This window comes from Rhinolophus sinicus, chromosome 4, assembly GCF_057876585.1.
Source record: "Rhinolophus sinicus isolate RSI-liver-muscle chromosome 4, RSI-T2T, whole genome shotgun sequence".
In the NCBI taxonomy this organism is placed as follows: domain Eukaryota; kingdom Metazoa; phylum Chordata; class Mammalia; order Chiroptera; family Rhinolophidae; genus Rhinolophus; species Rhinolophus sinicus.
In genome coordinates this window covers 67,878,538-67,897,883 of record NC_142504.1, presented here as the reverse complement: position 1 = coordinate 67,897,883, position 19,346 = coordinate 67,878,538, and the positions used below count along the sequence as shown (strand labels likewise).

The 19,346-nt window shown below is 40.4% G+C and overlaps 1 protein-coding gene across 9 annotated transcripts in view; it reads left to right on the top strand.

Annotated features, from left to right (window-relative positions):
• The window catches only part of MTCL1 (microtubule crosslinking factor 1), a 123,873-nt gene that overhangs the window by 51,794 nt on the left and 52,733 nt on the right, over window positions 1–19,346 (top strand). For all 9 annotated transcript variants that reach the window (XM_019712599.3, XM_088797903.1, XM_074340352.2 and 6 more), the window contains exon 4: window positions 18,820–18,879. In XM_019712599.3, coding sequence (XP_019568158.3) covers window positions 18,820–18,879 — 60 coding nt within the window. The remainder of the gene's footprint in view (window positions 1–18,819; window positions 18,880–19,346) is intronic.

The window sequence follows — 19,346 nt, the reverse complement described above, 5'->3', positions numbered from 1 at the left end:
ACGTGCAACATGAGGGATTGTCATGCTGTGAAAGAGTGATAGCCACGCAAGGCTTCCTTCTACCAAGCACACTTCAAGGGCATCTCACACCTTTTCCCTCACTTTCTTGGGACCAGCTCTGCCCCAGAAAAGTCCTCCTGAAGCCATTGCAGAGCTTCTTAGATTCCAGGACAGCTCTCTAGGGCCCCCAGGATAACCTGACCTATTTAGTGATGGGTCATGACTATTTTTAATGTCTAAACCACCTTTGAAAGATAAACTGTCACTTCTGTGAGAGAATACACTTGTAAAGTCCACAGAAGTTTTGCTCACAGGTAGTTGTGCATGGAGCAGGTCTTGATATGAAGGTTATACAGCAAGTTATAAAACATCACACAAATATGATTATTCTCATCTATTTTGTTAGGCTCATATTCATAATGAGAATTCTCAGGCCTGGAGTGACAGCAGAGGCTCTGTCTGAGGGGTAGGGTGCTGAGCTTTTAGTACATGAGTGCTGTGGTCTCTTTTGTAGGGTCTCGGACCTTTCTAGGGGTTGTAAGGTAGTTTGGTGACTTCTGGCCCTTGTCACATTTCCATTATGGAACAGTGTGAGATTTCAGCCTTAGCTAGCTTTGAGAAATAATTGTATATGAGTATATCAAAGGCAAGAGATTCAAATCTCATACAGATAGGATTTCAGGAATGTTGAAGGCTAGAACCAAACTTTTTGGAGAAAACAAAATTTAGAGACTTTACAGGCAAAGGAGAAAGATAAAGTATGAATGATGAGAGTATGTCTTTATCTGGAATTCAGATGCTGTCAGCTTTAAGCAATGAGAACATCCTGGAGTCCTTAAAAAATAGGTTCTGAAGCCCCAAAGGAGCTGTTGTGAATCCCAAGTGATGCATTTAGTGGGTAAAGTTTCCTCTTTAAGCCCTTCCCCTGATAGTATCCAGCTTTTTACCTACTTCTAATGACTGTGGTCATCCAGTACCCCAGCCCCTAATCAATTTGACACCAGCAGGGTAAGTCTGGAGCAGGGCAAAGGAAAGGCTCCACTGACACCTTAATGATGACAGAGGGGCTAGTGCTGGCCCCAGGGATAGTCAGCCAGAGAGCCCATCCCAGAGCCTCCCGAACGCTGGTAATGGAGCCCTAGACGTGAGGTCAGGGTTGACCTGTATCCTATAAATTCCATTTAAGAAGGCAGGAAAAAGCACGATATATTTCTTAAAAGAGTAACTGGGAATTAGAAATATTGGCCTTCCCACTGTTGAATTCTGTGGGTCACCATGGTGTTCTCCTACTAGATTCCAAACTTCTAGATGTCTAGAATTTCATAGTCATCTATAATGGTTAACTCCATTTATTTATTATTTTAAATTTTAGCTCCTACAGGGAAAAGTTTTATTTCCCTGGAAATTATATGTGGAACTCCTCTTTCCCTGAGGATGCCTCATCAGCAAACGGGCACTGTAGGGCCAAAAGATGTGTGTCCTGGCGACCAAGAAAACCCCCAACAGACTTTGTAACAGGCAATTCACATGAAATACAGGGCACTGACAAAACTAAGAAGGCCAGGGAGCAAAAAGACCTGTGAAGAGGTCAAGTGTGACTATTACTGCCCATCAGAAGTCACAGAAGGAGAACTGACTCTGAGTGGTGAACACACAATGCAGTATACAGAGGGTGCCAAAAAAATGTATACACATTTTAAGAAAGGAAAAAACTGTATTAAAATATATACCGATAGCAAAAGATGAATATAAGTCATGTGTATACCTTTTTTTGTCACCCCCGGTATAGGTGATGTATTATAGAAATGTACACTTGAATCCTATAGTTTAGTTAACCAATGTCACCCCAGTAAATTAAAAAAGAAAGTCACAGCAGGCTACGTAACAGGAGAGTTATGCTTCCTCATTCTAACCCATGTGACATTGCGGAACCACATCTATGCAAACACAAAGGTATTTTTGGAGACAGTAACACCCACTCCACTAATCCTTCCCTCAGGAATTATGCCAGACAATACTGCAAAGATTTTCCCAGTTATCGTAACTGTGGCTCTCTTCAAATTTCCTAGCTGGAGATAATTTTGTGTAACATTTTCTTCTCTAGATTACAGCAGTGCCTGTCACTTGGGTTTTCCTTAGTCCATAGGATTTTGGGTAATTAAAGACAGAAGATAAATTTTTCAGGTTGATTAATCTCATTTGTGATGAGCTTGGCACTTCTGCCTTCGGATGCTAGTTAAGCTTATATAACTTGATAAATCTGTAAGAGTCTGATCTTACATGAGCTATTATGTTACTTTGTGCTGTTGAAGTTTTCCTGAAAATTGTTAGTGCTCATTACATATATAGGCATGTTCTCATCTCAAGGGCCAGGGGACCTCAATGAATTGAGAATTCTTGGTTATCAGGTGTTTGTTATCAGACAATAGATAGACAATGGTAAGTGGCACAAGGACTCTGTTACTGCAAATTGTGCTGATAGCCAAGGAAACCAGATGTAGGGTTTTCAAAATAGAGATGAAGAGGGTTGAATGAGACAACATTGTAGATTTCTCTCAAAGATTCCTCCTAGTTTTTCCTCCACTTATTAGACAGTAAAATACAATCGAAATACCTCCTCCAGAATATCTGTCTAGGATAGTGATAGGAGAGGAACAGAAGAATAAAATGACAAAAAGGATGGGAGTGTGTTGTAGGGGTAGTTGTTATTGTTTAATTCTGCATTGGGGATCACTTTTAGAGGAAAATTGCCTTTGAGTGGAAAGACCTACGTAGCAGATCACACCACAAATTGTGCTTTTAAACTCATCGATAGTGTCTGACAGGTCGCCAAACATACTTTTCTGTAAAGTGCATCTTGTGGCTTAAGGTCTAAAAGTGAATGCTGCTTCTCAAAGCAGAAGAGTAATGTGACATTTATTTCTCAAGCTACATACTTTCATCCATCCTTAGCTCCTTCCTAGTCTCTAGCATCACTGAGGAGCTGAGTTCGGGAGGGATTCTGAAAGAATGCTGTTGATCTCAGAGATTCCTGAACACTAACTCCTGGAGCTTGAAGAGCTGCTAACGATTTCTTCCACACAGCCAGGAATACATAAGAGAGGTTTCTTCTCTGTTCTTGCTTCATTGTGAAACTGCTTCCCCTCCCCAGGACCCTTGAGACCCTTCTAATCAGGCAGTTGAAGAGGTTCTCTTTGTTGCAATATGAAAACAATCTCCTGGGAATAAAACATGTTTAAAATGAGAACCTTATTAAAAGGAGGTTGTCCTCTCAAGATCAGGATTTTTAGAAAAGCGTATAATTGGCATAAATTTTTAGAGAAGAGTATAATATCCACAAATGACGATTTGTTATTATTATCATAGTTTCTAGCCCATGACCCACAAAACCCTAGAAGAGGGTAGAGTGGGACACACTTTGGTACGCTGTGTGTGTGCTGGCTGACAGGATGTAGCATGATTTGAAATTCCAGGTTTCTCCAGGGACCTTGAAGGGCTCATGCTCATAGCGCCTCAGTGTCCTGTGGGATCGGGTGTGCTCCACCTTGGTACATTGCAGAGTGTAGTCCTTTCTCCCATTATAAAAGACGCATAAACATGAGTCAGACAAGGAGTGCTTTTTGCCCCCTTTGGGGCCCCCAAAATATCAAGGGCAGCACTATTCTTTGTCTTATACTCTCCTGGGACATGAGTCAACCTCACTGGTCAACCTGGAACGTGAGAGCAGTCAGCATGGAGGTGAGCGACCCACCAGTGATCTGAGCTGGTGTCTCCCCAGCTCCCTCATCAGAGCGCCAGCACAGTTGTGTGGAAAGTCCCCTATTAGGGGACAGACTGGGTTCCAATCCTGCCTGTGCTACAGTAGTAGGCAAGTTACTTTCTCTGAACCTGTTCTCTCACATAGGAAATGAGAACAATAATACCTCACACAGGAAATGAGAATAAATAATAATAATATTGTGAGGAGGAAAGATCTTGAATATAAAATGTCCGGATATAGTGGAACAAGCTATTAGATGCAAAATGCAAGCAGCGTGTTTGTTGACTTACCTGGCATTCTTGCGATGGTCTTCAAGTGGGTGCATAGTCATTTCACCAGGTTTGCCCTACGCACCCCGCAGAAAGCAGGTGTTATCATCTTGGCTTCTCAGCTGACACAGAAGCTGATAGATGGTCACCTGGAGCTATATCTAGAAATAGAACATAAAGCTTGGAACTTTTTTTCTTTTTACTTCCCTCTCGTCTTAACCTCCATTATTTTCAACTTCCTTTATTCCTTTCATTCTTTTTTCTCCCATAACAAGCAATGTATTTGCATGTGTATGTAAATAAAGCAAATATAAAATATTGTAGAAGATCTTCCTGCATTGCTTCCAACAAGTTTTAAGATTTTATACCTCTAGGAAAAAAAATCAAAATTTCTCCCATTAATATTTTGTGGTAAATTATACACATTTTCTCCACAAGTAAGTTATGATCACTGAGAAAAATTATTTACTTCTTATGAAGATAGCATGTGTGTAATAGTTGGTTAAAATATACTGACTTGAAACATAAATAGAGGAGAAACTACTTTTAGAGGTATAATAAAATAAAACTTAAAAATGTGTGCCATTGTTTAAAAAAAGTAAGGCCTTTGGAGAGAAAACTTGCTAAAGCTTTGGTCACTGTTTAAAAGCTGCCTTCAAAACATTTATAAACAGTTTGAATCCATCTGAATGTGTATTTTACAGATTAAAAACAGTACTAGCTAACCTTAGCTTCTTGGCCATAAAAGGAGAGAAGGAATGTATGATATTATACACATGGAAAGTGAAATGAGTCATGGGATCTTATAGTGACATCCAAAATGTAAGCTATAACAGTCCATAGAATTTTGTTTGATGTGCTTTGTTATGGCTCTAAAAATAGACTAATTTGGTTATAATTAGTTATTTTTATTGTGGTGAAATATACATAACATAAAATTTACCACTTTTTAACTATATAATTCAGTGGCGTCAGATACATTCACTGTGTTGTGCAACCATCACCACTATCTATTTCTTAAACCTTTTCATCAGAAACTGCATCCATTAAACAGTAACTTTTTCTATCCCCTGCCCAATCTCCAGTAATCTCTATTCTACTTCCTGTCTATGAATTTGCCTAATCTAGGTATCTCATATAAATAGAATCATAAAATATTTGTCCTTTTTGGGGTGGGTCTGGCTTATTTAACTTAAGTATAATGTTTTCAGGTTTCCTCCATGTATCAGATTTTCCTTTCTTTTTATGGCAAAATAATATTTCATTGTGTGTTTATGCCATATTTTGTTTACCCATTCATCTGTTGATGGGCACGTAGAGTGTCTCTACCTTTTGGCTATTGTAAATAATGCTTCAGTGAACACTACTGTGCAAGTATTCATTTGAGTCTCCAATAATTAGTTTTTAAAGGGTATCTTTGTGTTGGGTGAGATTTTCAAAGAGAAGGTAAAAGAGTACATCAATGAATGTCATCCACATGCTATCTTGAAAACCAGCTTCTGGAGCTGTATTGTGAAATCTTGGTAGTTAAAGCTGACCATGTGCCTGCGGCCACTGCAAACACAAAACACAGTGTCCTTCAGACAGAGGCAACTACCTGGCAAATGCACAGTGACATGTAAACGAGATGGAGATATCTCTGTGCCCCATGAAATCATTACTAAATAGTTCAGCATCAATTGAAATGGGGGGACATTACCACCATGGAGGCACCCAACAGAATGATCAAGGTGATCAAGTCTACTCTTGGCTGCAGGAGAGACAACAAATACAAAAGATTATGTGCAGTGGATGGCATGTTGCAAGTGTGGAGTGAGGAGAGAAGAGATGATGAAAACTACGTGTCTTCTATTCTTGAGGACAGATGAAGGGGCTGCCAGTAACCCCCTACAGGGATGGAAATGGGAGCAATGTCAATAGCAGCTGAAACCGAGGAATGAGAAGGTATCAGCAGATGGGGGACAGTGGAATGAGAAGGATAACAAGTGGGGACTCTGTGGGTTGCAGACTCAGTGAGATCTGAGGCTCTACAGGAGACATGCGAGTAGGAGAGACATGTGAGAAGAAGGGATGGCACAGGAGGCTAAGTGGGATATGCATAACCTGCCCCTTCTCAGTGCTTGGAGGGATATGTCTGTGCCCACCTGTTGTCAACAATAGCTGCTTCTGTCCTGCTTTACATTTCAGTTTCTGTGTAGTCTTTCTCCTCTTTATCAATTTCATTCTTAATTATTTTTTAGTAGCTAAGTGTCTTCTCTACATTTTATAGCCTGAAATAACCTGCTAACTGTACAAAAAACATCTTTATCCAAGGATGTTTAAGCCCATTCAAAATGTCCTAATTTCTAATAAACTGTATAGTATCTGCTCAGAGTGAAGAAGACCTTGTGACAAGACCTTGTGTCCATTTTCAGTCGTGTGGAAGAAATTATCACCCAGAAATTATCAGGGTGATTAGAAATAAAGAATGAGGAAAACAATGTCCGAGAAAAGAACCACACCGTGGAGGGGCCCTCTCAGCACACACATGAGGCCAGCTAGCGGGGGCTCCTACAAGGGGCCAACCTAGGACACTCAGGTCCAACTGATTATAAAAGCATGAAAAGTGCATACTCTAACTCTCTTCTCAGTTACTCCAGTTGGATGTTAGTTTATATCCAGACAAGATTTCATGTATTTGCCCTCTGGCTGACACCATGACCAAAGTGGAGGTCTTTTTAGCACATTTCATTTCACACTCTGGGTGCTTCTCAGTTTCCTAAAAGCAGACAGAAGCTGTTGTATGGAAGTTTCCTACTCTCTTTATATCCCTTTTTCTGTCTCATGCTTTTACTTATCCTTTGGTTCAGCCAATCTCCCTCAACCTTATTATTCACTTTATGTTAATATGTTAAAGAAAAGCCTTGTCAGTCACAAAGACACGTGCCTCTCCTCTGATAATTGGGATCTGCTAAGATCTAATAGCGGAACAAGCCTGTGCTGTCATCGTGTTTCTCCTTGTAGTTTGACTCATCCTAGACGTTGAATGTGAAGCCAATTTTGCCATTGGCTCTTGGCATACTTAATTGCATTGTGGAAAATCTGACCTACTTATCTCCTTGAAATGATAGAAATAATGCTCACTTAATGTGAGAGAGAACTTTTTTTTGTTAAGCTAAAATTTCTCCTGTGAATTATTAACAGACAATAGTAAGATATTTACACAATAGATTTTATGTGGCTCGTGATATGAACTTAAAGTTCTAAATAATCCAAATTCCATTCCATATGCAAAAAAGAATATACAGAAGCCACACAGATAAATAAGTTTACACTTCAAACACACATTTCCCATGCAGAGTGAAAAAGACATTTGTGTAAACATTGTTTTCTTTTTTCCTAGAGAGAGAAGAAAGCTGGAATGATTAATAATGGCTCCTACTCTCTACTTTGAAAAAAAAAAAAGGGGGGTGGGGTGGGGTGATTAGCATTTGAAAAAATTAACCAGGAAAGAATTATAATTGTTTAGCAAGCCAACATTTGCCTTTTATGGCTATCACTTATTAAGCATATGACTTCATTTAGTCTTTACAAGAACCCTTTACATAAAGTAGGTATTAATATTATTCCCACTTTTAAATAAGGAAATTGAGGCACCAGGACGAGCTCAAGGAACTCGTCTAAGGTCACAGGCCATGAGTGATTATGCCTAGATTTGGACACAAATGCCCTTGTTCCTATTCTCCTTTCTCGTTTACACACGTGGTTTACATGTATTCACATGCTTGTTGGAAAACTGAAAAATTCATGAAGATGTTGGTCCAGTTTTGGAGTGAAGTTTTTTATCTAATGCAAAAAAAGTTATAATTTGAATTTTTAAAATTTCTCTAAAGCCATACTGTGAAAGCTTTTAAAAACGAGTTGAAATTACAATTTGTCTGAGAGATCTCAAGTGCTAGAACTCCCTAGACAATAAAAAGAGAAAAAATAAAGTGCCTAAAAGAAGAGTCAAAGCAAAAAGAGTGGAGTACAGAGATGTGTGGCCCAAACACTGTCGTGCCAGAATGAAGCATGAGCTGCGTGGCAAGCAGAAAATGTCAGTGGACATCCAACGGGAGGGGAAAAAGCCTTTTCACTGGCATTTTCCTACTTGTAGGCTGTTTGCTACGTAAATCTCCAAAGGACTCTATTTCTTTGAACACCAGTTAAATTTTCGAAGCTCTTTTGCATCCCCAAGTAAATGTTTGCCATGACCAAGCACATGCACCCGAGTAAGCTGGAAGCAGAGGAGGTGGCAGTGGAGGGGACAAGCGAGCCTTTGGCTGCCGACTTTTCTTCTAGACACCCTCAAAAGGGATGGAGGCATGAGAAGGATGGAAACACGGTGCAGCCACATGTGTATTGTTTTGGTGAACTTGAGGGGCGAGAGATGACTGACAGAACAGGTGGCAGAGGGGCAGGGCAAGGATACCTCAAGTCTAAGTCACTGTGCTCTTGGTGGCCTCATCACAGTGCTTCAGAGGCAGCCTGGTGTGGTGGAGCAGAACACCTCAGAGGGGTGTGACTTCCTCCCTGCACCCCCTTGGATGCATAAAGTACCTTTACAAGCCTCTGTTTGCTCCTGGTTAGTGAGGGACCACGATTCTTCTTGTCCATCCTAGAAAGTGCAAATGGCAAGACGCTGCACACACATGGGGTGTCCTTCCTTCCTCCCACAGTCTCCAGCCCCGTCTGCTCTGGGTGGGAGTGATTTTGTTGAACAGTAGAATTCAGCGAATCCGAGGGTTGGAGGACCTGGGACATATGCTTTCATCTTTGGACAGGCGATGACACAAAAGTAGGCATGCAGGCTTGCTGGAGAGGAGCGATTTGTCCCAGCAGGGAATGGCCACAGAAGCTGCATCAGGGAAGGAAGCAGGACAAAGCTTTCAGGCAGAAGGTACTTCCTGATTAAGCCCCTTTTACCATCAACTCAGAAACCATTAGAGTCCAGCTTGATTGCACAAATGGATTCACATACAGCCCAGGGAGGAGCCATCCTCATGAAGTGCTGCCTCAAGTCTGAATAAAGAACACCCTTGCCTTTCTATATCTAGATGAGGTCTAAATTGTTATAGCTTGCACATAAAGATATAACAACATCTGCATTTTTCAGATGAGTATTTCCTGTAAGAAACCGGTTATAGATTTGGTGTAATTCAGAAGACAAAAAACTAGACTGATGTGGCTATAACAGCACACAGCACATTCTGCACACAAGAAACATGCATTAATAAACACTGCAGCCCTGCATTTTTGCTGTGAAGTGATACCTAACAGGACCACGTCCTTAAACCTCAGCATAGTTCTGTCCCATGACCCCAATCCACAATGCTGGGTCCTCAGGAAGGTTCAAGCTGTTGGAGCTCTTTGAGGGAGAAGAGCAGGTCTCCCTCAGTGTGTGTGTGTGAGTGTGTGTGTGGGGGGGGGGGGGGAGGAGAGTATGCTGCAGGGCTGCTTGGGCTCTCATGTTGGCTCCTGTGCTGTAGCTGTTGAGGGGCTGCAGTGGAAACACACGGTCTGGCAGCTGATTGTGCTTTTAAACACTGTCTGAGAGATTCTGTCTCAGCAACATTACATGCTAGCAGAAATATCCATGGTTTGGGGCGTAAAGCTTCTTAGCCTGTGTGTTCACAAAAGACAGGACCATAGATGATAAAACTGGCTTCCTTGCTTTTAATCACCTAAACCCAGGGCTGTTTTCATTATTCCACAAAATGCCTGTTAGTAACGGCAGTCCTTCCTGGGGCCTTTTCAGGCCACACTGGGCAGGGCGGAGCAGGGCAGCTTCTACCTCTGCTCTGCTTTGTACCCATCCTTAGCCCAAGGCAGCTATTGTTCCTGCCAGGCTGTTCTTGTGGGCCTAGGTTACCTCTTACTGGAAGCATGTTTATTTCCTAGTGCTCACTGGCTGGCCCACCTCAGAAAGCAGGGCTTGCCAGCCCCTTCTGCAGAGTCCCAGCAGCTCTTGGCCTCTAGGGGTTTCTCAGGCTGCAAGAACAAGTAGTATCCGGTCCCTCACACTGCAGCTTAGTTACAGGTCTTGCCTAATTACATCATCTGCAGTTCCCTGAATGGTGGTGGAGGCTACTGGACAACTGACAGAGCTTTTGTTCCACAGGAATCATGAAACTGTGGGCAGGCATTCCCACTCTCCCCTTAAATGAGAGTGTGCATTGATGTTGGAGGTGGGAATTCAAGTTGCCATGGCTTGGAGAAAAGAATTGCTGAAGATTTACCCAAGGGACAGTAATGGTTTTATGCAGAATGCTAGCCAGGGACACTTTTGAGATTTCAGAGCCTTTTGGTAGATGATTAATGGAGCTGAGCAGTGGCTCCAGATAACAGGGCTCCTCAGCCAGACATGGGTCAGCAAGTCAGCCTATGGCTAGTGGGTGGGGGAGCCTCTTTGAATTGGAGCCATCAGGCTGGGAGGGTGATTAGAATCTCAGATCCATTTGCTGTCCCCAAATGTCCATTAGGCCCTTCTTTGTCATCTGTGTGAAGATGTAGTTGATGATCCCCAGTAGCACAGAGCTAGCTAATCCTGCTGGGGGCTAATCTTCCAGCTGAATTTCCTGTTCGTTTCTGCACAGTCCATCCGTCTTGTACATCACTTCCAGGGGAGGCTAGGTAAAGACAACACAAGACTAAGTTTAGTGGGAATGTTTGCATTATGAGTCAATCCTATTGTCCTTAAAATACAACATTTTTTCTGATTTGAAAAAATAATATATATTAATTTTTATTATTTTGGAGAAATACAAAAGGTCTATAAAGAAAACCATGAAGTCATCCATAGTTCTACTGACCGTTGATAAGACCTGTTAGCATTTTAGTGTATTTGCTTCCAAACATTTCAAAGATGAAAATATTTAATCTTGATGAGATTAAATTAACGTTTTTATCCTGCATTTCAAAGATTGGCATATAATAAAAAATTCCCCATGTCATTTAAAATATGTAGTAATCATACTTTGAATGGTTATACAGTATTAACTGTTGTCAGTGAAATTAAAAACTTGTGTGCATAATGTTTTTCTTTCCAACATTACAACAATTTTCAAACATAATAATAGCTTAAACAATTTTATAGCAAACACCTGTATACTCACCTCTTAAATTTCACAGTGACATTTTACTATATTTGATTTATCAAATGTCTGTTTATCCATCTATTTACCTATTAACCCATCTTATTTTTTGACACATTGAAATAAATTGTTGACACCAATTCACTTTTCCTTAAATACACATTTTTGCTTGCAATTTTTTTGAGTTGATTTACATATACTGAAATGCACAGATCTTAGGTTCACATTCAATGAGTTTTGACAAATGCGTGCATAAATTTTATAGTAAAATAGTGCACTCTATTATTTAGAACAATATTGAAAATCAAATTAGAAGGTCCAAAGGGTGTGATGGCAGATTATTATGAAATAATATCACAATTCAAAACTTTTCCGTATATGTTCTTTGTTTGAAAGCTAAACAAAGTACTAAAATAAATATTTTCTCATATTACATGCACCTGAAAAAAATGAGTGATGAATTTTCTTTGAAAAGTGGGCTATATATAAAAGCCAAACAAAGCCAAAAAATACATATATATATACACACATATATACATATATACACATATATATGTACATATATATATGAGAGTGTGTGTGTATATATATATATATGTGTGTATTTTTTGGCTTTGCTTGTGTTTTTTTTTCAAAGTACTTCTTTTGTATTATTTCATTAGATTAAGGAAATAATTTGCCTCTTTTGATGGACTGATATATTTCTTTCTACTAGACAAGTGAGTGCCAGAAACAGATTATTTTTAAAAAGACCCAAGCCTTATCTTCAATTCTGACAGGCAAATGGCGTACATATTTATCTATTTTCAACTTTTCTGAATGTCCAATTGCCACTGTTGTTCACTGCTAAGTAAGTCAGTAGAGGCTTCTGCAATGTGGATTCTAATACGACATTTGATATGATGCTTGGTGGTATTACTGAGTGCCTACGTGGATGTGCGTGTTGAGAGTTGGGATTCCTACAGTTCCGGGAAAGGACACTTTGTTTTTGGTGTAGTCATCATTATGGTCTTACAATGTTCATGATTTTCCATTTTTCTTTTTGCATACTGGTGATAACTTACAGTTTTACTTTATCATCATAAGTTTTGTTTATTTTGTCGTGTTTTAGTTGGGTCTAGTGTGTTGTAGTGTGTTTTAGTCAGCAATTTTCCATCACCAGGCTTCAAGATACATGTCTCTAAGGTTTAAAATGAATCGACCAGCCCATATTACAAAGCAATATATGTTATGTTCCCCAAATGTGCACGTGCAGCGACCTGTAATTTTTATCATCATGTTCTTTACCAGGAGAAGGTGCTGTTTGATAGGTTGAGTGTGCTGGTGGTCTCTGTCCATCTCAGGTGGGCCTCATGCTCTGGACAGTGTGGCTGTGGCCTCACCCTCTTTGTCTTGGCTACTGGGAATCCCAGCCCAGCTCTGACTTTTATGACTGTACCTTTCTTTAGCTAAAATGTCTCAGTATAATTTTCCTGTTCTTCTCCTCATTTACTTTGTGGTATTTTGTCCTCTGATAATAGTTTTCTATCTTTTCCAAGTAAGGACTTTTGCTGCCTGCAGCCTCAGATCCTTTCAGAAATCAGCAGAGTGCCAACAGATATTTTATGGTCATGAAGTATCTCATGAGCAGAGCAGTTTGCAACCATTCCTAGAATAGTTCTTTTGTGCTCTTTTACTAAAGAAAGGAAAGCAGTAAAGAAAGAAGAAACTCTTTGGATGAGAAAACTCAGCAACTTTGGGCTTAGCAACCTTGAGAAAACAAAAACAGCCCAAACTCGGAGATTGGGCTGTGGAAGCCCTGGAAGGCAGCTGTGAGGTCAGAGGCTGTGACTGGGAGTGAGGGTTGCAGTCAGGGTCAGGTTGGTGCCCCATCTCCGAGTTTGGGACACCTTGAAACATTACCTAATTTCTGACTGTATTCTTGTCTGTTAACCAGTGATAATAATATATGCTTCTCAGGGCTCTCTTGAGAATTAGATTAGATGTGCAAAGAAAGAGTTTTTAGCATTGTGCCTGGCACTTGTAAGTACCCAAAAAATTGTAGTTGTTAATATCATATTATCCTCTCAAACAGGGCCAAGGAGAGAGGGTTTCCTTCCCTTTATGGCCATGGATGGTTTTCCACTGAATCCAAGGGGTCTTTATGTTTGTTGGGTCCTGCAGTGTAACTGGTGCAGCTGACTTCAGCCGAGTGCTGATTCCGGGTGTGAAGGGGACCCGTCTCCCTGGGAGCTGTTTCAGGGGCTGGTTGAGAGGAAGGAAAAGGAGGAGGCATCTTCCAGTCAGGATCTTGTCACTTCACGCTGAAGGAGAAGCTAATAATTCTTACTCTTCACATCTCATAACACTTAAATGAGAACTTGAATACAGGTAAAAGAATGTTGATAACTTCCTCCTAAAAGGAAGACGACTTATGCACTTCCATTTTCTTATTTTGATTTTATAACTGTGTGTGCTGTAAGTCAGCCCTCCAAACCCAAACAACTTTCTAAATTATAAGAATCTATAAGAATTCTGAAAATCATCTGCCTACATCTATACCCTCTTTTTCCATATAGACTTATAATTTACAGCACCCTAATTTTTTATTTGCCTCCTTTATTACCAATCTAAATTTTAAGCCTGAAGTCTGTCTCTGAGACACTTTAGCTATTGAGAGCTTGTTAGATTTTTTGAAATTGCTTGGAAGAAACTGACTAACTTAAAATAGAAAACATTAAGAATTGACCTGAAACTCCAAATAATTGCCTAACTTCATATTTTATTTAATCATCTTTAATACTCAACAAATGTACCAGCCTTAGATGGATTCAATTTGGATTCACAGACTCAATTTTTTTTTCCTTTTCAATAGGAATTTAGAGTTAATTTGCTGGCAATTGGCCAGACTAAAAAGAAAGTAGAATTAAACAGAGGGAAAATCCTGCATTATGGGTTCCATTTATTTGATAGTCTACATTTTCCCCTTTCTCTTAATTGTTTCTGGGAAATTGTTTCTGAGACTGTCCACTGGATCTGAGTCATCCAGAGGAATGAACTGGCCACGAATAACACTCACACAGATCATCCCTACACCCAGGGTTCCTTGCCCAGTATGCCCAAAGCACTCTCAGCAGGTGAGCTAGGGAGAAGACTGCACCCTGGGCTGGGGGCCTTGTGACTGCTTGGCACTTGGTGAGGGAGTCATATGCCAGTGACCTGCAGTGCAGTGGGGTACCTGGCCAGTTCCCCCCAACACTTAAGGGGCTTCCTGGTCTTTTTAACCAACAGTGTATGTATAGGTTGTATCTCAAGGACCAGGCTAATGAAAACAATGTCTACTTATGACAAAAGGCCCAAGAAGTTGGTGAATAACTTCTGATGAAGCACCACTGCAATCTGACCTAGATTAGTAATTGCCTCTTCTTTCACCTCTTTAAAGTATGAATTTTAATTTCCTGGTTGCTTTTGTTCTTGCTTTTGTAAAGGAAATAGTATGCACTGTTGATAATCTGGAGACTATGAAAAACCACAAAAAGGAACCGTAAAATCACCCATAATTCTATCACCTGAAGATAATCACCATTAACATTTTGATCTATATTTCTCTAGTCTACTTTTCTAACACATGTAACACATACATATATTTATATTTTATTAGTTATAAATTGAAGTCACAAAATACATGCTGTTCGTAACCCATATTTTCCTTTTAATGTGTTACACTTCCTGAATTTTTAAGTATTCTTCAAAAACATTATTATAATAACCTCCACAGTATTCATTTATTGTTATAAAAGGTACTGTGATGAGCATTCTTACCCATAAGTGTTCGCACATATTTCTGCATTTTTCTTTAGGCTACATTCCCGGAGATGGAATTATTGGGTCATGACATATATACTTGTCAGGCTGAGTTACCCACCTGAAATGCTGCAGGACCCCTACTCACACTGATCTGTGTGTAAGTGCCCGCCTCTGTGGACACTTGCTAACACTGGGTGTCATACGTCCTTTGGTCTGTAAATCTCTAAGTGGAAAAAGTGGTATCTGGTTTTAATTGCTAATCGTGATTATTGGCCCTTTGTTTATTTTCTTATTAAGGTGGTTTTCATATTGCTTGCAAAATATTACTCTTTTGCCTGTCTCGTGTTAGAAATTTTTTTTCCATTTTGTCATTTACTTTTTAATACTGTAAATAGTTTCTTTTGATATATAAAAATTAAAACTCTCACCAATCTACTCTATTAATTTTTCCCTTGGATGTTTTGGCTTTCGTTTCAGTGTTTATAAAGACAAAGAACAAATAGAAATTCATCTCTTTTTTTCTAGTTCATTTATGTTTACTTACATCTAGATTTTTAAAATTCATCTGGAAATTTTTTTTTGAAAAATGATGTGGATCTCACTATTTTTCTCCTGTGTTAAACAGTTATTCCCCCAACCTATGCCAAATAGCCCATTTCCCCCCGCTGTTTTATAATGCTACTTTTGTCAGTTGTTAAAATATACCCTCGAATCTATTTCTGAGCTTTGTTTTGTTCCATTGATATGTCTATTCTTGTACCAGCACCAAGCCATCATCTAATATTTTTATATCAAATAGTACAAACCCACTGTTATTATTCTTCACTTTCAGTGTTCTTGGCTGTTTTTACTAATCTGTTTTTCTAGCTCAGAGATCAGCAAACTTTCTGAAAAGACAAGATAGTAAATATTTTCAGCTCTGCAGGCCATATGGTTTGTCACCACTACTCAATTCTGCTCTCGTTGCACAAAACAACCACAGACAATAGTAAAGGAGTCTGCATTTCAGTAAAACTTACTTAACGAAAGAAGCTGTGGGTTGGTTTGTCCTGAGAGCCATAGTTTGCCAACCCTGTTCTAGATGAATTTTTGAATCATTTTGTCAAGTTCTTCCATCCCCTTACCTCCCTCACAAATACACCAAAAGTATTTGTGTGTGTGAGTATTTGTGTGGTGTGTATATATATATATATGGAGAGAGAGAAGAATTTGGTTAAAATGACATCATAGTTATAAAATGATTTGGGAGAAATGTGACATCTTTGTAACATAAGGTCTTCCCATCAGACACCATCAAGCATTCCTTTATGTCTATCACCTTGGGAACAATTTTATGGTTTCCTTCATGTAGGTCCTGCAAATTTCTGGCTAACTTTAATCCTTACAGTGTTTCTCATCGTAGTTGCCATTGTGACTGGGATCTGTGTTGGCGGTCCCATGACCGCCCCCAACTTCTTCCCTGATTCGCTAGAAGGATCACAGGACTCAGACGCAGTTGCATTCAGGGTTCAGCAAGGGGAAAAGACCGATCCGATGGGCCCGAGGAATCTGTGCACAGGCACCCATTTGGCTCCCTTTCAGCAGGAGGGCTCACTCCGCATGTGCTCTTTCCTCTACCGCTGAAAAGCAGTAACCATGATTGTGCATCGATTTTCAGAAACTACTGTCTCCACTTCTAGCTTTCATCTCACGTCTAGGTAGTTTTCTTGCAGAGTGTGCACAGTCTGTTTTCCATTCACGGAGAGAATGTGATACATGCCGGGTGGCAGGCAGAAGGCTGGCTCTCGCACTTGCCACCTTGATTGCCACCACAGTCCCAGAATTAAAGCCTTGGGAACAGTCTCTCTCCCTGCTTTTCATTGTAACTCCTCTCCATAGTGGATCGTCAGAAGTGTTCATCTCACTCAGCTCATTCAAATTACAGAAACTCCTTCACTGCAGTGTGAAGAATTTTGGAAAACCTACTTATTATGGGTGGAAAAACTCAAGCCCTTCTTAAGACTTGCTTAACTTAACCTGTTAGAGAAGACTGGTTCTCTTTGTAGTTTGACCCTGCTTTTACCAAAAAGACTAAAGGAAACAAAGCTGCTTCTGCTGCAGAGGATCAGAGACAAGCTTCTATACCTGGTCTCTTGATGGACTAGGGAGCACCCACATGCCATGTTGGTTCTATAACATGTTGATTCTCTCAGTTACCTTTTCTCCCCAGGCCTTCAGCCTCCTAGAGGCTAAGGGATGGCTAGAATTTTAATTGTTTCTTAACCCTGAAATTCATCCAAGAAATGGCATGGCCATTTCTTCTGTGAGTGAGACACTTAAAATGTAAACATGGGCCGGCCTGGTGGCTCAGGTGGTTGGAGCTCCGTGCTCCTAACGCCGAAGGCTGCTGGTTTGATTCCCACATGGGCCAGTGGGCTCTCAACCACAAGGTTGCTGGTTCGAGTCCTCAACTGCCACAAGGGATGATGGGCTCTGCCCCCTGCAACTAAGATTGAACACAGCACCTTGAGCTGAGCTCCCGGATGGCTCAGTTGGTTGGAGCACATCCTCTCAACCACAAGGTTGCTGGTTCGATTCCGCAAGGGATGGTGGGCTGCGCCCCCTGCAACTAACAACGGCAACTGGACCTGGAGCTGAGCTGCACCCTCCCCAACCAAGATTGAAAGGACAACAACTTGACTTGGAAAAAGTCCTGGAAGTACACACTGTTACCCAATAAAATCCTGTTAAAAAAAAAAAAAAAGTAAACAACTGAGTTAATTAACAAAAGATCTGACTGTGATGTAAGTGACTTGTGTAAGGGCCTCCTTCCCCAGCTGTTTTGGTATGTGGGTTGCAGCAAAGGAGTGAAGCAGAGAGGGCTCTGAGCCCCGCCACAAGGTGAGCTCCCAGAGGACTCACGTCCACGCCTCAGTTAGGGCGAAGCTTCAGAGGCAAGGGGGGTGGCCATCAAGGAGAATCTCTTCCCATTCACAGGCTTGCCAAGGTCTGAGTGATAACCAGCAAGTCTTCACTACCCAAACTGCTTTCTTCCAACTTGTCACAGGAACACGAATCCTTTCAAGTTTCGAGTTCCTTTGTCTTCCTCTAGGATGCTTCTCACTCTTCTGCCAGTCAGTTCTTTCTGTCTTCATACTTTACTGTAGCATGAACTGCATTGCCTCCCTGTTATTCCATTTCAGACATCCCTTAACCCTTTTATTTATAGTCATGTTTGTATTTCAGACACATTTCTTGCCTATAGCAGGCAAACGTACATTGGTAATGTATGTAAAACTAGGCAGGGAACCAGCCCACTGAAGGACACAGCCAAGATTACTTCATGAATGAATCAATTATGAACTCTTAGAGCTTTAAGATATAGGTTTTGTCATGGATTGTTCATGGAGAGTGTTGCAACTTAAGTTAGGTCTTCTCCATAAACAAGGGCCACTCTTTTCTCCCTCCCTACCACTTTTTTTATCTGGCCTTTTATCTGTAGGCATTCAGGAAACATCAATTAAATTTAATATTAGCCCAAACAAAACATAATTAGGAAGGTAAGGCAGCCCCAGAAATATTACATATCTATTTCCAAAACTTACTACCTTTCTCTTCTCGTCTTCCCTCCACTGGTACAGATTATCCAACCTACCCTCCTTTTTAATTATTAAACTGAATAATTGAGGAATACCCCAAATATAATAATTAGGATTTAAAGCCTCTTAGGATTCAAAGACCTCACCAAGCTGTTTAACTGCATTTAAATGTGACTCTGAGTGGTTTATTGATTCCAGTGAGGAAAAGAGCCTCCATTCACATGTGTGTCCCTGACCAGTGAGGATGGTGTCTGCCCAGTGCAGGTTCCGCATGTGACTCCTCCATAACATAATGTCATGTGGATCTGTTTCAGAGTTCCCTGAAAAGAAGAGGCAGTCGGGAAACGTACAAAGAAAAGAAAACCTTTAACCAGGTAAGCAGAGGTTTCATTCTAATGTTACATCTCCTCAAGAGGCAATCACCTCACTTTGAATTTTCTCAATAAGTGTTAGCATTGTCTTTGACACTACCTGCCAAAACTTTGGACTCATTCAAAACCTCCATGGTGAAAATTTGCTTTCCAAACCAACAGCTCCTCTCTTTTGTTTCTCATACTGATAAGCTGTTGATTCCTTCAAGAAAGAGAAGAACAGACTAGCTTTGTGTGGAGACATAATTTGGTGCAGTTCAAGGCTGTGGCAGTACTCATAGCTGGTAAAAAGCGTTTTGGCCTTCAAAGTCATTCACACAGTAAAGTAGTACAGCTACTGTAATGTTGGGTCATTCATAAGGCACTGTTTTGAGTGTTGGTTTTTTTAAAATGAGTAAGCTGAACAGTATCTTAAATTGTCCTAAAGGAAAATTAAGTGTTCTTGCTGAAAGATGGTAAAAGCATAGCTC